This window comes from Camelus dromedarius, chromosome 19, assembly GCF_036321535.1.
Source record: "Camelus dromedarius isolate mCamDro1 chromosome 19, mCamDro1.pat, whole genome shotgun sequence".
NCBI classification, from domain to species: domain Eukaryota; kingdom Metazoa; phylum Chordata; class Mammalia; order Artiodactyla; family Camelidae; genus Camelus; species Camelus dromedarius.
This window is the reverse complement of record NC_087454.1, coordinates 11,243,804-11,268,561: the sequence shown is the minus strand read 5'-3', so window position 1 is coordinate 11,268,561 and position 24,758 is coordinate 11,243,804. Positions and strand designations below refer to the sequence as shown.

The 24,758-nt window shown below is 41.0% G+C and overlaps 1 protein-coding gene and 1 non-coding gene across 2 annotated transcripts; both read right to left on the bottom strand.

The window, feature by feature from the left end:
• Nucleotides 1–1,978: 1,978 nt before the first annotated feature.
• Nucleotides 1,979–22,800, bottom strand: STMND1 (stathmin domain containing 1). The gene is made up of 5 exons (XM_031435166.2): nt 22,699–22,800; nt 13,970–14,150; nt 10,087–10,238; nt 3,598–3,729; nt 1,979–2,916 (listed from the first exon to the last, which is right to left on the bottom strand). Exons 1-5 carry the CDS (start codon nt 22,777–22,779, stop codon nt 2,632–2,634), a joined length of 831 nt encoding a protein of 276 aa, XP_031291026.2. The 5' UTR covers nt 22,780–22,800; the 3' UTR covers nt 1,979–2,631.
• TRNAA-UGC (transfer RNA alanine (anticodon UGC)) lies at nt 9,259–9,331 on the bottom strand. Its single transcript has one exon. It is a non-coding gene; the product is annotated as a tRNA-Ala (tRNA).
• Nucleotides 22,801–24,758: the final 1,958 nt, after the last annotated feature.

Here is a 24,758-nt window from a genome sequence, read left to right as displayed (position 1 = left end):
GCAACACTGATAAATTCTATTTTTGTCTTTGTGTTTGCAAAATTACTTTTGCTAACATAAGACTCTTACATTGTGTGTATTTGAAATATCTGCAAACTATTTTAAAATACACCTTTTAAATATTCCTTTGAACAATTACAAATCACCCATAAGTTTTTTCCCCCTTCAATTAAAATGATTATAAAGACACTTAATCTCGTCTTCCTGACTCATAACTTCCTGATGGTGGTGGTTTAGTTTTAATTGAAATACCCTGGTGATTGTTCAAAACTTTAAGAATGAGAAAAACAATTCTGTTATTTCAGTAGATAAAATAAACATTTTCTCTCTTTCCATCCTGTTAAAATGGATGGTCCTGCTAAGAAGATACGTGGCTTCTCATTTAGGGTGTGTCACTATTTGGCATGTTTATATATAGGAAGAGCCTTTCAAGCCAGGTATATGTGAGAATGCTCACATCTATATTATACATATATTTAACTCAATAAACGTGTCTTCTAAGCCTCTATAAAGAGCATAGGCAAGAGCGTAAGTTTCCAAGAAAAAGTATTATTTGGGTACTTGGCAAATTTGAGGATCAATTTACCTGACAACAATGACTATAAATTTGCACTGAATGTATTTTTTGGTCATTTAAATTTTATTATTTGCAGAGATCTGAATGATACTCCAGCTCTTCCTAACTGTCCCAGTACAATCATTTCGTACCAGTAAATCATCAGTTACTCTAATATTTTACAAGACTGGCCACAAGATCAACTCCATAGAAAAACCTATGGGCAGATGAAAACGATCATGTGACCCACAGAGGATTTTATATAAATAATATGCTATAAAGATTCTGGCGTATTCTAGTTTACACAGTGCTTTTAAACACATTATGTCATTGGGTACAATGCCGTGAGACTGGCGATCCAAAATTAACATATAAGGCAATGGAGGCCCAGGGAGCCTACAGGACTTTCCAAGGTACCGCTGTATGATGTAGACTTTGATTCTTAAAGGTTTTGGTTCTGGAATGAGTTTTGAAAGAACTCTACTACTGCCGTCATACCTCACTGGCTGCAGGAGTCCTCAGTCCTACAGGCTACAGAATACACGAGGCATTTATTTGCAGCATCACAAAGGGAACATATAACGTGTTTAGGAGGTGCCCAGCGGTCTTCAGCTCCCATCAGCCCTGCCCCTAGCCACTGGTTCCCAGAGAAACAAGCCATCTCTTGGGGCTGTCCTGCTTCTCAAGGATGGCTGGATATATAGATTCATCCACTGAAGAAATATTTACATGGCATGTATTGTGTGCCATTCACTTTCCAAGGTACAAAAATGCAACCACAGTCAAGACAGACCCATCCTCTGCCCTGTTCAAACTGACATATCGGGTGGTGAAGATAGAAATGCATCAGATGATTCCTACAGAGTGTGGTAAGTGCGACACTGAGTAATCCGGGCTGCCAAAAGCCAACTATGAGAGAGGGGCCCCTACCCAGACCAGGGGGTTTGAAGGAAGTGGTGTCTGAGTGGGGACATGAAAAACAAGAAGCCAAGTTAAATCAAGCAGTGAGAAGGGAGAAGGGAAGCAGGGAACAGCATGTGCAAAGACCCAGAGGCTAGGGAGAGTGTGCTGAGTTTGAGGACCTGGAAGTTCAGTGGGAGCAAACTATGAAAGTTGAGAGCCCTACCAGTGACAAAAAGAAGTCTGGACTCTATCTTGACCATAAAAGGGAGCCAACAAAGGGTTTTAAGCAGAAGGTTATTGAGTAAATATTGAGAAGACGGTTGTAGTAATCCAGCTGAATGATGGTCAGGTGGTCTGATGTAGGTAATACAGGAAATACTAGGGAAAGGATGAAAAGGGGTATGAGATATTTATAGAATGTCGACTCCTAAGACCTGATAATTGATTGGATGTGGGTGTAAGGGAGGGAGAAGAACCACAGTATGAGTCCAATAAGATGAGGGCCAGGAAAGTCCCCAGCCACTAGCATCATAGCCTCCTCTCAGCTTACCCGCTCCCTCCCCGGGCCTCCTCCCACCGCAGCCCCAATTAAAGTTCTTCTTTTCTCATGTGAAGAAAATTCCACACCTCACTTAATTCTGAGAAGTGGGTATTGCTTCCCTAAGCTATATGGGTAAGACTGTAATACAACCAACTTTAGGCTATTGCTTTAATCACAACACAAAGGGAATTAAAAAAAAAAAAAACAAACAAACCCACACATACAGCACAAGAAGCATACAGACCATTAAAATAAAACAAGTCCATACAATTTGTCTTAAAGGACCCTCGGATGGCAGGAACAAAAAAAGGATTTCATTTGGCACAAACACAAGCTGAAAGGTGCTCACAAATTGAAGACATTATCACAATGTTTGAGGCCACACTGAAGGAGAGTGACAACTTTATAATGGGGAGGCTAGTCATATCTTCTTTTTTTTAAAAAAACTGCACAGCCATTGAGTTTACTCAGCTAAGTGCCAGCGCACGGAGCTCACACAGTCATTTCTAAGTCCACCGCACATCCCAGTGGGCGAGGGGTGAGGCATTCAAAGAAAACATGAGACAGACTAAGAATGTCACACCTGGGGAGAACTGGGTGCCTTTTCACAAAATTCACATAAAATGTCTCATTAGAATCCATCGTCTGCTTGGTTGTAGGACATGTCTGACTCCACCACCCCAATACCTTCATAACCATACATTCTGTCATTTGAGGCTGTGTCACTTTTACTCTTTTTCCTTTTCAACAGCTTTCCTTCCTGCAGGTGGGACGGTTCAAACACAGTAGAGCTCTCAGTTTCAAGTCTTTTGGCCAATGGAACCTCCGTCTCACCCGGTTCAGCTGCATCTGAATGATGGGCTGGGGGCCGACTTCCGTCACCCCATAGCGTTTTTCTTATTTCTTCTTCTTTAGTCTGAAAAGCAGTATTAAAGAGTGAAAAAGAGTCCAAGTAACTTCCTCCAGGTTCTCATGAATACTGCCTCTAATGAACATTCCTGGCTTCTCTAGTTATTCAGTCATTTAACAAACAGATGTTGGGGAATTACTGTTGAAAGAGACAGACATCCTCCCCCACGCCCACCAGAGCTACGTCCTCGTCCTTGCCCTCCCAGAGGCCAAGCAGAGAGATGGAGGTAGAGGCTGTCAGAACAAAGCTGTGAAGGCTGGTTCCTGGAATGGCTGGCGAGGGTTACTATGGGGACCATGTGCGTGAATGCTGCAAAAGTTGTCTGAGCGTTTGCGCAGCCTGCCCTCAGCTCCCACCCTCCACCCAGGGACCTCTTGCCATCTCTGGCCCCATAGAAGTTTCTCTTTTTTCATGGGAAAAAAACTCCCTACTTAATTCTCAGAATTGGATATTGCTTCCCTAGGCTACACAGAAGAAACTGTAATTCCACCAACTTCAAGATAGTTGCTTCATTTCTTCCCCCACACAAAGAAAACTTAGAGAAATTAAACATACAGCATTGGCAGCATATAGATCACTAAAATAACTGTGACAAATCCATGCATTCTGCCTGAAAGCTGCCGACTGCAGAGGCCGGAGCACATGAGCTCATCTCCCGGGCAGCGCGCCTCACGCGAGGGCTGGTACCTTCCTGCGCTCCTCCACCGCCTGCATCTGCTCGTCTATGTCCTTCATTGAGAAATCTTTTACTTCATTTTTGAGCTTAAGTTTTTTCAGCCTGGCTGGTGGCTTTCTCAACGGCTTCTCAGTCCTGTTCACCTGGAGGAAGACACTTTTTTAAATGGAGAAACAAATGTATTCACTGGCAGAGGAGAAAGAAGAGAGAGAATAAATATTGCTTAAGATGTTAGTCCTGATAAACAATGAGTTTCTTCTGTCTAGCACAGGGAACAATATTCAATATCTTGTAGTAACCTATAATGGAAAAGAATGTATGTATGTATGTGTATGACTGAAACATTAGGCTGTACACCAGAAACTGACACAACATTGTAAACTGACTGTACTTCAATAAAATTAAAAAATGAATAAATAAATACATAAATATAGTCCTCATCTCCCCACCCACCTCAAAAACAGTAAATGAGATGTTGAGGTTGATATGATTGTAAATGTCACCTATGTCACTCCAAGTTAAAAAAAAAGATGTTAGTCCTAAAAATCTAAACAGATTTTTGGGCAGACTTTAAAACCATGGTGTGACCACTGTTCAACGACCAAACTCATTCCTAAAGAGTTAATTCCTGGTAACAACAGAACTCATTCCTAAAGAAAAAAATATCTATTGGATGTCTAGGTAAAAAGAGGCTGTTATCAAAAAACATGAAAAAAATACAGAGATGGAGGAGAGCTCATAAGAAGGAAAAATAAAAAACATGGAGAATGAATATAAGATGGGAAAAGGTGGTGAATGAATGATGAATTTGTAGTTCAAGGTAAAAAGTTAAACCTCATGATCTTATAATAGTCCACAAGCTACAAATGATTTTCATTTGGGATCAAGACTAGTTTTAGGGCTTTTGATCTCGTGGAGGAGAGAATTAACTGATGTGGCCTGGAACCAAACTTGCAGTATCTTCGATGAGGTACTCCTGTACTGTTCTAGGTAACTTCTCTAAAGACTTTTACAGACAAAGGAGGAACTGACATTCATTGTAATCTCTAAAAGACCGTTTCTTCAGATTGCAATGCAGTAGTTACTGAGAAAATAAATCACACAAAGAAAGACAGTCCAGCTTTGCAGAAAAGGGCACCAGATCTGAACTCACGCAGCCCTGGGTTTGAATCCTGGCTCAGTCACGGTGTGGCCTTGCATGAATTCTTAAACTCTGTAAGCCTCTCTTCCTCATTTGTCAAATAGGTTTAATAGCATTTATTTCACAGGATTTAAAGAAAAAAAGGAAAGTATACAGTAGCCACTCGGGAAACGGTAATTCCTTTTCATCCAGTGAAAGCAGTGACTTTTTTCAGTGATAGTGCACAGAATCATAACCAAATACAGTATTTGTCACGAAGGGGAGAAATGAGCCTCAGAATCACGGGGCCAGCAGGCAGGAGCGCTGGCCTTTATTTAATCCCGGGCCTTCCACAAATACCCGCTGTGTGACCTGACACAAAGCACTTCTCTTTGGGCTCATTTTTCTCAAAATTATACCATCACCACTGCTTTGCAATTTGCTGAGGACGACGAAGCTTCCCTCCAGCTTTAAAATCTATGATTCTTAGAAAACCTCTTAAAGGGAAAACATTTATTAAAGTTTGGGCTCAGTTACAGCCTTCAGACAGTTTTATGTGGTGAGAAGTTGTTCGCTACAGGAAAACTGGGAGATGTTTGTCAAAGCAAGTCCATCCTCCCCCATCATTCTATTATTTTTATGACAATTGGCTCTTAGGCTTTTGCTGGCAAGAGCCTCCTGTTAACAAGAGGGACGCACTTGCTACGGCTCAACTAGAGAGACTGTGAAATTAGTGCGAAACATGAAACAAGTTTTTTTTAGGGAAATTCACTCCTAGAAGCTAAAAGAGAACGGAATAGTTGTCTAAGATCCAGACAAGAAAGGCTCTACCAGGCTTACCTAGGAGTCTGAACCTTCACTAAAATGATGAGATTAACAGCTCCAAGAGAACTTGGGATTTCCGGTTTGCGTGGACGCTTCCTATGGCTTTACCCCCAAAACGATGCCTAAGAAGTCATGTACTTCCTCCCCTGGCAGAAGTTAATCCTGCATGTGCAGCCCTTGTCCTTTGTCAAGTTTGACATTTTAAGGAAAAGTATTGGAAAACCTGGGGAACAATATCTGTATTCTTTACCACTGGATTTTATAAAGTCAGGATTTATCAACTGTTGGCACTTAAAAATGATAGCAATGATCACATTATGTGCAGAGAGGTGCTACCCATAGAAACTCTAAAAAAAATAACAAAAAACCTTAAAACCTATGGAAGTTACTAGTTCAATTATTTTCTTTAAGAACACGATCAGAGGATGCCATGCCCAAAGACGCTGCGATAAGATTGGGGTCTTGTTTCTAGCCAAACTAACTTGTATACTACATTAGTTCTTTTTTTTTTTTTTTTAACTGAAGTATGGTCAGTTACAGTGTGTCAGTTTCTGGTGTACAGCACAGTGTCCCAGTCATACATATACATACATATATTCGTTTTCATATTCTTTTTCATTAAAGGTTATTATAAGATATTGAATATAGTTCCCTGTGCTATACAGAAGAAATTTTTTAATCTATTTTTATATATAGTAGTAAATATTTGCAAATCTCAAACTCCCAAATTTATCCCTCCCACCCGCTTTCCGCCTGGTAACCATAAGATTACATTCATTTTTGCATCCACTGTGTATTCCTCAGAGCTTTCCTCGTTAACCCACAGATAAACCTACCTTGGCTGTGCTCTCTTAATGGGAGTCTTGTGCATAGAATAAGCCAAAGTTTCTCACAAGAGGTCTCATTCCTGCTCTGTCACTGCTAGAGTTCCTAAGACGGTCACTCTGAGTGTTAACTGCCTTTATTCAGTTTTCACCCAGCCAATGTCTTCCTCCTTAAAAAACTCCCGTGAGGTTCAACAAATAATGTTAGAGGCTCTGATTCAATGTGAACAAACTCCCTAACTACATTAAAGGTTATCAAGTACAGAAGTCGCCTGGAGAAGGGAATAAACTTGGACCAGAGGCAGGAGGCATCGACAGAGAATTGAGAATCTTGTGGAGGGAGACCCAGGACAGGAGAAATGAGTCTGGGATAAATGACACCTAAAGTGGATAACACCTATGTGGATAAGTGAGAGCCAGTCCCATCTCTTTAAAGAGATGTGTACCAATCCATACACATAATTACGTGTATATGAAACCAACATATGTAACACAGCCACTGGAGTCTCATTACAATGTTTTCAAATATATTCGAAGATTCACTTAGTCTGATAATATATTTTTTACATATCATGATTCTTTCTGAGTGAGCATAACACCTATTAACATGAAGATGCTTTCAGGTAGGTTATCCAGAGTGGCTCTGGAATTGCTGTCATCTTTGTCAAATAACAGATAATGAAAAAATTAAGGGAAAAAAATGGTATTTTAAATTTACCACAATAAAAAAAAAAAAGAAAAAAGACCACGGTGGGGGTGGTGCTGAGGACACAGAAACTGCCGTGGATTTCTAGGAAGAGACTGGCTCACACGGGACCCTCCCCCTTTTCATCATCTTTTATTAGTTTCACTCCAAATGATAACTAAATTAAAGAAGACAACCTGGCTACAAAGGGGAAAGATCTAGGTCTAAAATTCCCTTGTATTTCAGTATACTGTTGGTCTACATTAGAAGCCTTGTTTTTAAAGTATTCTCACATTTATTGTTCTGTTTTTTCCCATCATAGTTTAAGTTTTTTTTTTGAGCAATGAAGAAATGGTCTTCCCATGTCCGACCGGACTCATCACATCATGGTACCTGCTGACATTAACATCTCTTTTTTGACCATTTCCCTTTTGTTTCTTTTGGCTCTTTGTTTCTTAGTCAAAAGTATTCACTGTCTCATAGTATTTCCATTCTTTATATGGTTCCCCTCTCAGTCCTTAAATATTCATTCTCATCTTTTCACATTGGCCTCAGAACTTTCTTTCAAATATTCAAGACACCTGGTGTCCAGCACACACGTTCACAGCTACACCTAGACTGAATGAGACTTCACATGTGATGCTGAGCAGGTATGTCTCGTCTTCATTTCCGTATGCTTCCTGGGTGTAACCTCAGCTCTCTACTGAAAATATGGGATATTTTCAGGGGTATTTTCGGACCCTATTTTGGGGGAGATTTCAGTTTCAAAAGTGTTATCCCTTCCCAGCTTTGTAATGAATCTGGGGGCTTGGTGGACATTTTTATTGAAATTTCATGGCAGTGGTTCTCACAGCCTAGGCTGCCCACAGGAATCACCTGGGAGCTTTCAGAAGCACCACATTCTGGGCCCACCTCCAGCCACTAGTGCCAGGTGAGGCGTGGGCACCAGGAGTTTTGAAAGCTTCCTGGGTGAGGCAAATGTGCAGGTTAAGGACCACTGCACTGGGCAATCCAATGCACAGCTGTGCGTTGTGGCTCAGGTCTGTTGCAAGTCTGGCTTATGTTGGACATCCTGGCCCAATTCCAAAAAAAAAAAAGAAAGAAAGAAAAGAAAAAAGAATTGTGTTATTCTTGCCTACCTCTGCAGTCCTGTCGCATTTAAATACTTTCGAGAACAGTTCAACTATGCTTCTGACAACCATTCCGTCTCTACATAATGCGGACACAGCCTTCATCTTTGGCTCTCTTAAGGATGTTACTGAGAGTCAAGCCCGTAGTTCTCATTTTTTAATAGATAAGTTCCTTTCACGATGTAGCTTATATTAATTAACCTTGCTGGTGCCCTTGTGAGATCTGAGTCTGAACTCATTCATCTCTGGCGTCTGAATTACTGAAAAAAAAATTTTAATGCTACTCCCTCTGGTGTGAGCATCAAAGTTCCATAGCATCTCCCTGAAGAAGGCCTTGCTTAGATCCGGAACGATTTCACAATCTGTCCTCCTCCAGATGGCTCTCCTGTCTTTTCTTTTTGACACACTTTTTCTTTTCTGACCCCTTGAGATTCACCTACAGCAAGAAAAAAAAAATCTCTCTCGCCCTTTCCATATTAAAGAGGCACCCTTCTTTTAGCGCTTGGAAGTAAGATAAGGTGCTCTGAACCGCCTTTTATTGTGATGGCTACCCTTGGGCAAATGCAGGTTGTCATCCTGCTGGCATCATCTGTTCCATTATAAGGTCCATTTTTAGCCTCCCCTTGTCCCCCACTTCCTTTTATTATTGGCAGCCTGGTAATATTATAAGCCTTATATAATAAGGCTTAACAATCTCCTTCTTTTTGCCAAATACTTTCTGCAGGACTTATTTTTCCTCAAAAGAAAATACCACTTTGGCTTTTATTCATGAGTTCTCAATATGTCCTACACACAGCGAAGGAAATTACCTTTATTCAAACACTAAGTTACTGGGGCTGGGTGGCAAACTTGATTTAAATAACGAATCCTTTTATACACAATTGATTGTTTTCCCTACAAAACTGGGGACTGGCTGCCACGGAGGCACCTTTGATATAATTTCTGGTCTCTATTGCCACCATTTCTTTCTTTCTTTTCTTTCCCATTCATTTTCCCTTAGCCTTCGTTTCAGTTCTTTTTTTTTTTTCTTAATTAAAAAGAATCTTTTTGTAGGGGGATGTAATTAGTTTATTTAGTTATTTATTAAATGGCGATACTGGGGATTGAACCCAGGACCTCATACATGCAAAGCACATGCTCTACCACTGAGCTATACTCTCCCCTCCTTGGTTATTTCTTCTTTTCAACTTCGTTCCTCTGTCTCTACTTTAGGACAACTGGTACTGCCGGGGAGCATTGGCTTAAAACAAACAAACAAACAAACAAAAAACAAAATGATGACAAACCCCCTGTCCTCTTCACAGGTTCACACAGAATTTATTTAAAAATTAAAACCTCAAGACTTTGGCCACAACCAGCTAAAATCAAACTAAAAATATTGCTCACACGACAGAAAAACAATGACAGATTAGTCAAGATGAATCAGTGAAGAAAAATAAGAGTCTAATAATTTCTATAATTGCATTTATCTCCTCATGGTGGACCTCGGGGTGTGTATATACATGTATAAGCATATCCGTTTTAGCTTTGGCATTTAGACCTATTTTCTTATTGGATAACTCAGAGGTCAGTTTTATATTCACATGCCTAGTACATAGGCAATTGTTTAATAAAAATTGCTGAAAGAAGGAAGGCCTTTTATTCCATGGGGATTTTTATGTCTCAGATTTAGTAAAACCCAAGATATATTTTATTGCATTCATTAATCATTAATGACCAGGCAATTCCTGAATCTGTAAGAGAAGGATGGTGTGCAGAGGGGCGGGGGAGTTTATGGGAGAAAACACTGGCTTAGATAAAGGCTGTGCTCTGTATTGTGACTCTCAGATGCATACTGCTGGAAAAAATAACTTGTGATCAGTCATACTCTATTGCTATTTTAACTATAAGCTAGTGTTAATCACAGGATTACTTGCCATGATGTCATATGATTCTCCATTTCTCAATACTTTGCTGTGGCTTTGTATTATTCCTTGAACAATTAATTCCTCCAGGATGTCTGATGACTTTTGTCGCTCTCCATTCTCTAAGGGTTGGGGTTTATGGATTAATCCATTGATCACTGGGTCTTCCAAAGGAAAAGAAGAAAAAAAGGAAGTGAAATTTAAGCGTGAAGATGTTATCAATCAAATGCTAAATACATGCCTTATCAATCATGCTCATTAATTAATTCTTAGTCTCAACACTCGCACCTAAATGTCTGTTTCTATTACAAGTCTTTATAATCCTTTGAAGTTCGAATCCTTTATGTTCTTACAGAGGATACACATCAACACAATACACTGTTTACTTAGCAGGTCAAATAGTAACACAACAAGAAGTCTTTCATATGCTGTTATGTACTACTCTTTTGTTGTAACAACACTTGTACACTTGGGTACAATTACATGGGTTCCATGGAAGAATTATGAAGCTAAACCACAGCTATGAATGAGATAGTCTTTCAGTGACTCTGATGAGTTGCAGTTTGGTTTCTATGCTTTGTATACAAAGGATAAACAGCGTGATGTTGCCAAGAGACTTCCAGTTCTGCAACCCTGAGTTTACAATTACGCCATCTGCTAAATCTATGTCAGTAAAAGTATGCCTTTTTGAAAAGACTCTTTGAACCAAATCCGAATTTGAGTCGTGATAGCTAAATTTTTGTTAGTGATTCTAAAAATGGCACTGAAACAGTTTATAGGGGAGCTTTTGTAAACGGCGCTAATGAGAGAGACCACCCCCGTTACAAATCACACAGTTACATAAATAAGCAAACAAGTGTCCATTTTTCACAACCTCATAAAATACAGGTGTAATGAGGAATCCTCAGAAATGAGCTCTCTTCTATTTTGTAATCATCTGGAAGTCCTGAGAGTAAGAAATCCATTCCATCTGGTGGATGGAGTCTTTTTATGAAAATTTCTAACCTCGCTGGTTCACAAAGACAGTTTTCATGAATTTGTAGCGGGAAGATAGGAAACGCACACACACACAAACCAGATATCTCTCACTTTAGAACATTAACCTTCCTGGCATGAGAGACTTCTCGGGGGGGAAGGTATAGCTCAAAGAGGTAGAGCGCATGCTTAGCAGGCACAGTCCTAGGTTCAATCCCCAGAACCTCCATTAAAATAAACAAACCAACCTAATTATCTCCCCTAAAGGGAAAAAAGTGGTAATAAAAATTAAAATAATTTTTAAAAGCTACTAGTAAAAAGAAAATAAGTATAAAAAGTGAAGTCATACCAAAAAATGGGTAGATTCACCTTTAACCTTGGTGTAGGGAAAGGCTTTCTAGCTATGTCTCAAAATCCAGATTCAAAAGAAAGAAAAGATTGATAAATTTTACTCCATTAAAAAAAAAAAACTTTAGAAAGGCAAAAAAACCCCAAAAAACTAAAAACCCAAACCCACAATAAAAGTCAAAAATACATATCAGATACCTCCTGATTTGATGTACTAAACAGGATGCAATATCATTTTTAGTATTCTGGGTAAAAATGCATAACCTGAACTTAATCACAAGGAAATATCAGATAAACCCAAACTGAGGAACATTCTACAAAATAAATGGCCTGTATCTCCAAATATATCAAGGTTTTAAAAGACAAAAGTCAAAGGATTGTTCCAGATTAAAAGAAACTAAAGCCACTTGCCAAGTATATTACACACGTGAACTTGCATTTGATCTTGAACCAGGAATGTATTTATAAAGGACATTTGTGAGATGACTGACATTGGAATAGGAAAGAGAACAGTACTGCATCCGTGGTAACTGCCTGATTTTTGATCAGTGGTAATTGTCGGATTTTGAGCCATTATGCTGTCCTTGTTTTTAGGAAATGCACACTGATATGTTTAGGAGTAAAGCATCATTATGTCTGTGACTTACTCTCAGAAAAAATACAGTTGTGTATGGGAGAAGTGGGGGAGAGGGGAGGGTGAAGGAGGAGGAGATGATGAGAACGCCAGTGTGGTCCAATGTTCACACTTGGGGAATCCGGGTGGAAGAATACAGGCATTCTTTGCTCTGGGTGGCTTTTCTTATCTGAAACCATTCAAAATCAGAACTTTTGTTTAAATAAAAGGAAATACTTGGGAAATGTTAGTGTGAAACGTGAAATGAGTAACAAACTCTATAGCTCTGAAGAGCAATGATACAGAGAGAAAACAGAGAGGAAACTGGGCAGAGAACAAACAGAAACTGCAGGGCATTAGTTCCTATTTATTCAATGCTAAGATGATTCCTGAAAATGTATTTGCACTACACTATGAAAACACCTGCTTCGATAGTTCAGTCCCTCCCCAGCTGGTTTCTCTTAGCTCCATCCTGCTGATCTGGGGCCCTCCCTCCCCACAGTGCTTCCAATAGCATACAGATGGCAGGACTGCCTCTCTGAGGGCGTGCAGGTCCCTGTCCGCCTGACAATCGGTAGTCTGTTAACACATGGACGTTGAGCACTCGTGTTGCAGTCCAGGAGGGCTCTTCATTAACAGAAGTATCAGAGGAAAAGACATGCGTGCTGGCCCAACCCGGGGAGGGGGGAGAGGGAGGAGCCGTCCCTGCACTGCATCCCTGAGCTCCTCCCTCATCCTCAGAGGTCATGTCTACACCCTATCAGAAGCAAGAGATGAGGGCAAATATGAAATTCGTGATGGGTCTAGAGAAGAGTGTGCTTAGGGACGTAAGTCAGACAGAGAAGGACAAATACTGTATGATATCACTTATATGTGGAATCTGAAAAACAACACGAATGTATACGCAAAGCAGAAGCAGGCTCACAGATATAGAAGACACAAGCGTGGTCACCGAAGGGGAGAGGGAAGGGTTGAGGGGCAAGATAGGGGCAGGTGTTTAAGAGCTACAAACTACTGTGTATAAAACAGATAAGCAATGAGGATGTCCTACACAGCACAGGGAATTACAGCCATTACCTTGTAATAGCTTGTAATGGAGTATAATCTGTAAAAATACTGAATCTGTACACTGTGTCCCTGAAACTAATATAATGTTGTAAATCAATTATTCTTCAACTAAAAAAATAAAATGGGCAATAAAAAAAGAACTTTGTGATAACCCAAGTTGCCATGGAAGTCCAAGAAAAAGAATCTCACCTATTAAGCCACCTGTTTTCCAACTCTAAGTTACACCTAAGGAAGAAACTATGATGAGGAATGAAATGAAAGCTTTCTCCCCAGATAGAATAGAGTACTTTTCCTTGAAGTCTGTTAAGTTCAATTTGTTTCAAACGCTGAGGAAATGCAAACAAGGGCTCTTAACAGCAGAAGGGTAACTCAGGTAAAGTGAACACACACCACGGGGAAAACCACAAATAGCTTCTAAAGAACACACCAGGACATAATTACGTCTTCCATGTTTTTGAAAGATATTTTTATTATATATTTGCTGATAAGTTTGAATGGGGAGAGACAGGAGAAACTGTTTGATGTAGGTTTTATTTTTACTTTTCGAAATGCAGAAATTTCCCTTGGAAAGATGTTAATGTGGTGAAATTTAGAGGAATTTAACTAAAGCCTCCTATCCCCAAGGCCTAGCCCAACCACCGATAAGGGCTCTTAGTTTTTTTTTAAAAAAAAGAGATGGCTTTAATTATTTCATTGACAAGAAGATTAATGGTTAGTATTATTTATTCACATAATGAAGGTCTGTGGCTAAATCCTAACGTCTCAGAGAGGGGGACCCCACCATTTAAAGCATCGCCTGACACAAAGCTGTGAAAGGAGTCACCAAACACATTATAAAATATATTTGAGAAATAGTATTTTATAGAGATCAGCGTGAATGAGGGCCATTACCTGAATTTAGTCTTTTGTTTCTTTCACTAGGAGATGGGGAACTTTCTGGAATGGTTCCAGGTAAGCTTCCCAGTTGGGCCTGCTTCTCCAGGCCTTCTGGGATTCCCACAGAGTCCCTGGGCAGTGCAGCTTCAGCCTGGGGCCTGCAGTTCTCCCAGGAATGAGCCCCACGGGCATCAGCCTGTGGAAAGGGAAAGGCTTTGTGAGAGTCAAGATTTCTTGGAAACTGAGTGTTGCAAGGTCCGCTTTGTGACTGTTTAGCCGACTAGTGTCTGTGGCAGGCTTGAAGAGTACCCAGCAGCCTGTGGATGTGACTTTGCATGGCAAAAGGGACTTTGCAGATGTGCTTAAATTAAAGACCGTGTGATGGCAAGATATCCCCCGTTATTCAGGTGGGCTCCAAATGCAAGCACAGGTGTCCTTACAAGAGGGAGGTAGAGGGAGACTGACTACAGAGAAGGAGATGGCGGTGTGATGACCGAGGCAGGGACACATCTGAAGATGCTGCAGTGCCAACGATGAAGATGCAGGAAGGACCACCAGCCAAGGAATGAAAGGAATGCAGCCTTAGCAGCTGGAAAAGGATCCTCTCCTCAGAGCCTCTGAAAGGAAGCAGCCCTGCAAACATCTTGACTTTCGCCCAGTGGAACCAATTTTAGACTTCTGACTTCCAGAACTATGAGAGAATAAAATTGTGTCATTTTAAGCCACTAAACTTATGTTTATTTGTTATAGCAACAGTAGAAAACTGACCTAGTGACTCATATGAACCCACCAGGCACAGATGACTATGCTGAGCTTTCTGAAGGGCACCAAGGTGCAGAAGTTCAACCATCAAATATGAAAAGTAAAAGGACCGCTGTGTATTAAGGTTTTTTGAATGAAACCACCTTGACTGTTTTTGCAGATGAAGTAATTAATATGGACTCATACAAATAATTAAATAAAACAGAAAAAATTTGTAATGATCAGTTTCATGGGTCAGCTGAGCTCGGTTATCATAGCCAGTTATTCAATCAAACACTAATTTAGGCTTTGCTGTGATGGTTTTTGGTAGGTGTGCTTAACATCTACCATTAGTTGATTTTAAGTAAAGGAAACGATCCTCAGTGATCTGGGTGGGCCTCATCCAATCAGTTGAAAGTCTTAGAGCAGAACTGAGGTTTCCCTGAGGGAGAAGGAATTCTGTGGATGCAGTTTAAGCTCCAGCCCATCCTTTCTGACCACCCATTCTATTGTATGGATTTTGGACTTGCTTTGCCAGCCCCCAGAATTGTATAAGCCAATTCCTTGTAAAACTTGTAAAACATCTATATATCTATCCACTCACCATCCATCCATCCATCCTTCATACTGGTTCTTGGATCCTTTGGTAAAACCCTGACTGACACAGAAACACAGTAGAAAATAAGAAATACCATTCCCTGGACAGAAGCACTACTAACATCTTAGCATATAACTTCCCAGATGTGTTTGATCATGTAAATATAATCTTTAAAAATAAACTGGAATTGGCCAGTAAGCATATAGAAAGATGTTCAGTATCATTTTTCACTAGAGAGATGCAAACCAAAACCACAGTGAGATATCACTTCACACCCCCTAGGAGGACCATCATGAAAAAGACTCATAATGAGAAGTGCTGTCAAGGACGTGGAGAATTTGGAACTCTCATACGATGCCGTGGGAACATACAGTGGTGCAGCCACTTTGGAAAACGGTTTGAGAGTTCCTCAAAAATTTCCCCTTAACATAGAGTCACCACATGACTCAGAAATTCTACTCCTAGGCATATATCTAAGCAAAATGAAAAATGTATGTTCATACAAAAGCTTGCACACAAATGCTCATCATTATTATTCATAGTATCTACAAAGTGGAAACAACCCAAATGTCCAGCAATTGATGACTAGATGAATTAAATGTGGCCTATCCACACAAAGGAATATTATCTGGCAATAAAAAGAAATGGAGTACTGATACACACTACAGTACGGATGACAGCTGACAGCACCAAGCTAAGTAAAAGCCAGTCACAAAGATTCATTCCATTTGTATCACATGTTTGAAAGAGGCAGATTAATAGAAACAGAAGGTAGATTTAGTGATTGCTTGGGAAATGTGTGTTGCCTACCAATGGAGAGTGGCTTCTTTGAGGAGGGGACAAAAGTGTACCCAAATTAGTTTGTAGTGATGGGTAAATTGTATATGTGAATTACATTTCAATAAAACTGGTTAAGACATAAAAATATATATTAAGTGATATTGTATTTCTATAACCTGTTTTTTCTATTAACGATGCATCAGAGACATTTACCTATGTCAATAAATATAGGTCTACCTCATTCTGTTTAATGGTGAGAGTGGTTGTTCATTAGATGATTGCATGGTAGGCCAACTATACCACAATTTATTTAATCAGTTCCTACAAAAGGACGTCTAGGTTGCTCCGAAGTTTTCAATACAATAAACAGTATTGGCATAACGTCTGTGCTGTAAATTATGACTCTAGGAACTAAACGGAAAATATTCCCTTTAGGAAAACTGAATACAAAAGTGGGACATTAGCATGAAACTCTTGGTACTTTCACAATAAAAGTCATACCAATTAAAAAGATCTAAGCACCTCTGACCACTTTCTGGAAGCACATCGAAGTGCTCTGCAGTCCCTCAGAGGCAGAGTAGAAATCTCCTTAACTAGGCTGTGGTGGCCCCATCACCCTCCGGCTCCCATAATTCAATTAGCAACTCTCACATGTTCAGGGAGACTCACATTCCTTATCACCCTGTTTACAGCACATGATTGCTCTGGCTAAACCAACATCAGTCCATTGTGTTGAGGGTTAATTAGTTCTGTAGCTCGGAACCTCACAGGAAAATATGAAAAACCAACCAATTGAACAGACAAACAAGTTAGCAAACAAAAATGCAATGGATCTGAAATATAAATCAGCACAAGAAGAAAGCCTTGGAACAACAACATGCTTTATATATGCAGTTATTACATATATGCTTTATACATGCTTTATGTATGTAGTTTATATGTAATAAAAGGAGGCCCTGTATGATATAATATGATTATTATTATATGACAACATAGCATGTAATATATGTAATGGCTCTTTTCCTGGGTCAGCTTACTACTGGGGGGCTGCATGGCAGTAGCTGTGTCTATGAAGAAAGAGATGGAGAAAGAAAGAGAAAAGCAAGTACTTGCTCTCACATTTTCCCCTGGTGCTGCTTCATATTTCAGATTGGTTGAGGTTTTGTTTGTTTACTTGTTTGTTCAGTTCATATATTTGTCCTCTGTGTATATATGTGTGTGTGTGTGTATATATATATATATATATATATATATATCTTTCATATAACAAAGCAGCTCCTTTGTTAAATGAGATAGAAATATGTATATTTCAGATGCTTATCTTTTAGGGGTTCACAGTTCACACTTTACTGAAGGTAAAGATTATGTTGGGCACTCTTGCCCCCCTTTCTAAGTGAACTGTTAAAAACCAGTGTCTGCAGTGATGGTAAGACAGATATTTTCACGAGTGCATTTTGTTTTGCAGATCTGTCATTTTTTGAACCTAGCAGAACATTGAGTTACACGCAGGGATTAATTTTGCCATTTAAGATTTCCCACTGGAGATCCTGAGACATGGAACTGATTTAATGACAACAACAAAAACAAACAAACAAATGCTCACATTGGGACTGAGAGCAAATCTGAAGGTTTTCAGGCTAAAAGGTGGCTTTTCACAAAGATATTCTGATAGCTACAAGTCAGAATAAATTTAAATGTCCCAGTTCTGAACAATCTCCCAATTGTTTCACCAAAGCAACTAAACCAGGCTTGAGCAAGAATCTTTCCCATCTGTGCTTATTTAGACAGTCTGCCTTCAAGCTCTGCCAGTGACCGAAACTCAAACTGTAACCGATGAAACACACTCTTCCGGCATAAAAGAACGTATACCAGCCCTCAGTCTCTGGAGCAGAAATGTAAGGTTTTTCTCTTCTGCAAACTAATAATGTCTTTCAAATACCTTATCAATGTGCAACACATTCTGGAAAATTTAACACCCAATTTCATAATCTAGACTTGAGAATAGACATAGTTCAAAGACGAGAGATATTTACAAGTTAATTAGATCTATGCCCCTCGGGGGTACAGCATAAACAGTTTTTTTGGTCTATCTATGCATGCAGAGTTTGTATTTTCACACCAATAAGAAGTCTAACTGCGATGGTACAGGGGGAGGGGTCGGGGAGGTGGGTGGAAGGTTTCATTTTTTTCCTTGAGATGAAGTTGTAGCAGAAATACAGATTCAATATTTCTACATTTTCTATCAACTTAATTTGACGCTTCATTGTTTTGGAGATAAATATTTTATGAATTTTAGACAGAATTAAAAAGCCGTGAGTTCTAAAGTAAAGCTATGCATGGGAATTATCAGCATTCCAAAAAAAGTATTACTTTTAGCTATAGAAAGGTTTTTGTTTGCTTGGTTGGTTTTTGGTCTGACAGTATCATACGTTATGTTCTAAAGCGTTGAGAAAACAAACTTGCCAAACAGCTTGGAGAGAGGAGTCATTTGTCAAGGCTCCCTGGAGCTAAAACTTTATTATATCAAATTATTGGCAGATATGCACTTTAGAAATATATTTGTCCGTAGACAAACAGGAAGAATTTTCAAATTTTGATTTTTTTCTAGTTTACTTCTAATAAATGTAATAATAAATAGCAACCCTCCAAAAAGCAATCAGAAATATGACCTTTTAAAAAGCTGGACTTTAAAAAGTAAGTTAGTCCCTTTTACTGATGATAACAATTTTCATGTCAAAGTTTAGAGGAAAACTGTGAAGGATACTTAGAGATCTATTCCAGTCTCATCTCTCCTCTTTTAGATTAAGCAAGGGACTTCAAGTTAATTGTATAGAACAGAATTTCTCCAACTAAAAAAGTTTCCCATGCTTTTCTTATTAAGCGTTATTTTACTACTGTGTCTTCTTGCCACTTTAGTCTAAGGTAAAGTGAAGAGAAAGTCTGGAGGCAGATCTCAGGAAATTTGATTCAGCATATTTTAAAGTTGTTCTGCAAAGAAACATAAGTATTTCATGCCAGCAAACATGCCTGCATTCATTTTATTTTAAAGACACAGCCGAACTACCGAACTCTCAGCCCCATGCATTGATGAAGGTAGCAAAAAGTCCTGTTCTGGTAGCTCGGGTGTTTAACAATCACATTTTCCCTAGATCAGATTCCACAGTCAAATGCTTGGGGAGGGGAAAGAGAGGTATATAGGTGAGTCAACTCTGAGTCTACTTTCACATTATTTTAAGATTGAATTTTGTCCTTGCCGACTGTCATTAGTCTAGTTATGCCACCAGGAGACAAGAAGACGCTAAGGGAGCAGAAGAACGGAGAGGGACATGCCGTCATCCCAGAAACATCTGTTAATGCCTGCTCTGCACCAAGCTCTGTATCAAGCACTCGAGATACAAAGACGAGGAACAGTTCTTTTCCTCAACAATAGCTTGGGATGGAGGCAAGCATGGAAACAGATAAATACAACAAAATGTTTTGAACGGTGATGAGAGAAGGTATAAGGTCCACTCTGCCAGCATGGTGGCAGAGGTGGGGGGTTTCGGGAAGAGCGGTCTTGAGTCATCTTGAAACTTGGGGGCGTATTTGCATGTAGTCCAGGAAGACACAGAAGGAAAGGTCTGCAGGAAAGAGAACAGCAGGTTCAAAGGCACAGAGATAGAAACAGACTGGGGCTGGAGAACACGTGGTGAGGTTTGACTAGACTCTGAGGGTCAGGAGAGATGAAACTGGAAAATTTGACAGACATCAGCTGGAGGATGGCTAGTGAGGCTAAGAACTGAGGATTTTATCTCACAGAAATAATTTTAATAATAGTGATTGTAACAACTAACCTTAAGTGCTTATTCTGTGCCAAGCATTGTTATGAGCACTTAATGTGAACTGAATTCATTCAAGTCTCACAGTAACTCCGCAGAATAACTATCACCACCCTCATTTTACAGGTAAGGAAACCAGGGCACAGAGAGCTCCCATAACTTGACCACAGCCACACAACTAACAAGTGGTGAATCCAAAAATCAAACCTGGGTAGTCACACTCTTGACCATTGGTTGGTGTGCCTCCCTTATGGGTTGGGGACTTTTTTTTACTTTTATCAGAGAACTGACAGGTTCAGATCTGATGTTAGAACGATCACGCTGCAGGTCATGTGGAAGTCTGGGGCTGGAAGGAGGTGGAGGCTGGTAGTGGAGGAGGTATCTAGGGGGGACTGGTTAGGAGTCTTGGACAAAAATCCAAGCAAGGGGCAGTGACTATCTGGATTAATGCCTTAATCTCTCTTTGGAAAAATAGAAAACAGAGCACCCCTACATGTTATTCCACAGCAATGATGCATAATAACAAAGATGACCAAACGGCTCCCAAGAAGCCCATAAATCATGAGGGATAAAGAGCTTTAAACAAACATTGACCACATGATAAGGGAACATCACAGCGTGGTGCTTGAGCTCAGCGCTGAAGGATAAGTAGGAGTTCATCAGGCGGACCAGGAATGGGCCTAGGGAGGGCATTCCAGGAAGAGGGAATGGCCTGGGGAAAGGCCCGGAGTGTGATGAAGCCTGGAAGAGCCGAGTACTGCAAGTTCGTGGTTTGGCAGCCCCGAGAGTCCACGAATGAGAGCAACTGGTGAGGGGAGGATAACATTAGAGGGACTGGTGGCTCCAAATGTAAAGACTTTAGCACACTACAGGGAATTTTTTTCTTAGGACGCTAGGTGGCAGTGTGGCGGTAGACTGGTTAGGATGGTGATGCGGGAGGCAGAAAGACCCAGTGAAGGGTAATAGGGTCCTAAATGCAGACAGTGGCAGTTGGGATGGAAAGTAGAAAGCAGTGTTGAGATGTAGGGCATCTGGGCCCAGGCGTCCCCCCCGAGCACCAGCTACTAAGCCTGAGTCTCAGCCCCTACTGGCCTCTGGTTTGTTTCTGATGTACTCCCAGAGCCCCTTAGATGCGCCTCACACACTGCAGGTGCTGTAACTGGCACCGAAAAGTGTCTTACCCTGCTGAGAGGAAGTGCGTGCTCTCTCAACTCTAATTCCAAAATGTCCTTTAGGAAGGGTGACCATAAATCCTGGTTCACTGCAGACAGTATGGGCTTAGATTCAGCAAATTTATAGTCGTCTCTTTCACTCTTTAGAGTACCCTGCTTTTTATCTGGAGAAAGCTCTAATTCGAAGAGATACATGCACCCCAATGTTCATAGCAGCACTATTTACAATAGGCAAGACATGGAAGCAACCTAAATGTCCTTTGACAGATGATTGGATAAAGAAGATGTGATACACACACACACACAGAACACACGCAATGGAAAACTACTCAGCCATAAAAAGAATGAAATAATGCCATTTGCAGCAACATGCATGGACCTAGAGATTATCATACTAAGTAAAGTAAGTTAGAGAAAGACAAATATCATATGATATCATTTATATGAGGAATCTTAAAAAATGACACAAGTGAACTTATTTACAAAACAGAAATGGGCTCACAGATATGGAAAACAAATTTATGGTAACCAAAGGGGGAATGTAGGGGGAGAGATAAATTAGGAGTTTGGGATAAGCAGATACAAACTACTATATATAATAGATAAACAACAAGGTCCTACTGTATAGCTCAGGGAATTACATTTAATATCTTATAATAACCCATTATGAAAAAGAGTACATATATGTATAACTGAATCACTATGCTGTACACTAGAAACTAACAACACTGTAAATCAACTATACTTCAATAAAATTTTTTTGAAGACTAATAATGAGTATCCCGCTTTTTTTTAAACTTTTTTTTTTATTGAGTTATAGCCATTTTACAATGTTGTGTCAGAGTATCCTGCTTTTGATGATAAATTACATGGTAACATTATCTTTGACTAACCCTTCTCCAAGAGACCCTTGTGGATTCCTAGTTCTGTCTGTGGAATCTCGATGGTGGTGAGGATGTAAAGAAATGATTTCTACCTCCACCCTCATCCCTCCATGCTCCATCCTAGAAAAAAATGCCCCTTTGTCTCTCCAGAAGAATTACTTGAGATGCCACCTTGAGCAAGAGTGGGAAGAATACTGGAATGAGACTTGAAAATTAGGTTCTATCTCCAGCTCTGCTCCCAAACAAGCTGTGCAGCCTCGGGCAAGTCGGATCTTGGGCCTCTCTGGGCCTCAGGATCCTCTTGTGAGAAGCGAGAGGACTCAGCCAGACGGCTGCTAAGTTCTCTTACAGCGCTAAATAATTCCCAAAGGGCCCGCTTTTAGGAAGCAAATAATAGATGGCCTCTCCCAGGAACCTTGAGCTTCCTCTGAAAATCACTAGTCACCCTGCTCGGGCAGAACGCACCGCTCATCCCATTATTCCTGCCTGGGCCCTGGGGTGTGACCACTTTCGCGGACTCTTGAATCACAAAAGCTAGCCCCGTAGCAGCACGAGTCCGGGTTAAGACCGCAGTTAAACGCTGGCTGAGTTAAGTCGCTCCCTCCCCGCCCACCCAACTGCCCACTCGCCAGGCGGGCTGTGAGCCCCAGCCGAACCTGCTCCAGCCAACTACAGCGCCCCCAAGCTTGGGAATCGTCAGGCCTCCGGGGCGCAAGGCCCTACACGCGTTAGTTTTCTTGTTTGTTTTTACCTTGAATCCCTCTTCCCAGCCCTTCTTGGGCGTGGGCACGCGTCTCGTCTCTTCCGCGGGCTGGGAAGGCCCGCAGCCCATGATGTGCGGCACGCGCGGAGCCTCCGGCGGGGCTGCCCCTGCGCCCGCGCCCCTGCGCCCCGCGCCTGCAGCCTCTCCCACCGCCCGCGCTTGAGGGCTCGGCAGGATGCACCCGATGCCTGGGCAGTTGCCAGGAACTGTTGCCACAATAAACCACATCACGCGCACCTGGGATCTGGGCGGCGAGGGGACTTTTGTAACCGGAAACTGGAAGATCAGAGGCGTTTGAGTCCCAACTGGGATGTCAGTCGCAGCCTTCTCTACAGCGGAGTGAGGGGCAAGCCCGCTGCCTGGCCAAGTTCGTTTTAAAAGTACCCTAGGTGTCAGCACTCTGCGGGGACCTCTTTTTTTCCCCCCTTTCTAAGGCACCGTGGGACACGCTCCCATCCCCACTGCCTGGGCCGCGCGCACTCAGCTGCTGTCTTTCGTGCTGCAGACCCCGTGGGGGTAGAAGGCGACTGCGTGGAAGGCGACAGAAGAGCCCAATGGGCGGGAGCAGCACGCGAGGACAGGTGGGCAGTGGAGGCGACCCGATGGCACCAGACGGCAGGGGCGCAGGACGACCTTGGGGAGGACGGTTACGCAAACAGAAACCCACTCAGTGAAGAAAACCAGACTTTTAGGATCATAAACAGCTCAGATGCCGCGAAATGGGTGATGCAAATCATTTTTATGGAAGATGCGTTTTGCGATGTTACCTTGTAAGGGAAGAGGGTGGAGGGGTATGTGTATTTCTCTCAGAGAACTAAAACGGTGTCATCCATCAAAAAAGGCACCAGGCGGACTGCCCAAATGTGCAACAAGTTGTTCTTTCTTCGATTTTTCTCTTTTTATCTGATTTTCAATTAATTCTTATTTTCCAGAATAATATATTTTTTAAAAGAGCTGAAAGGGACTTAGACGTCATCTCTCAGTCCCTTGTTTTACAGGCTGCACACTTAGGCTCAGAGAGGTTGAGCGATTAGATGGGAGGTGGGGGGGGGTGCGGGACCAGCCAATGAGGGATCTGGGATAACGAACCAGGTGGCCTGACTCAGTTCCACGCATCCAAAACACCAGGAAAATACTAGTAAGGATTCTCCGAAATGTAGTAAAAGCGCTGGCTCCTGCTAAGGAAATGGTCAGCTCTGTTACAGGAAGCTGATTATTTTGCTTTATAGAATTTAACCTCGTTTCACTCTCCTTTCTGTTGTCATGATGCTATCTGTCAATTTTCCTTTGACTAAAATTGAAGAAGACGGAAGATAGGATGAAACTCATGTCAAAGCATTATGATTATTGAGCAACAAGCAATAAAAATTTGTGAATGAAGAGCTGAAACAAGGCTAAAATGGTGTTTTGGGGCACATCTCTGAAAATATGAATTCATGGGTGTAATAAGTCACATGAAATGTTCCAACTGGAAACTGGAAAATTCTCAACTAGGAGAACTCAACACAGAGGATGCCTATAAAATGTTCCTGAGAACGTCTAGTGAAAGTTTGTAGGATGACCCGTAAGAGTAAAATACTGCTGACCATTTTTCCCACTAAGGCAGTTGGTGTACAGAGGTATGCTAGGACATCAGTGTGAATGAACGATACCCAGATGTGCTATGCAGGTATCTTTTGAAGCATCCTATGATTTACAGGGCAAAGTTGTGAAAGCGCCCTTTTTTCAGGGATGGGCTGAAGCCTGCTCATACTGTCTCACGAGAGCCAGTTCTCAGGAATATTTGGACCTAGTTGTTCAACACAACCATTATTAAAAAATTAAACTATATAAACTCACAATTAACTTAGTTATATTAAAAGCAAAGGTAATAAACACAACTTATTAGTTCCTAATTATTGTATTACAACTTACTGTTATTATGTTTTGAGTTTGTTTACATCTATTGTATCTGTATGGTGTGCTCCTGTGTCTCTTCGCAACTCCACCTTTAGTGACATCACACTGATAGTTGGAAATCAGCCAAGATAGGAATATGCACCCCACGA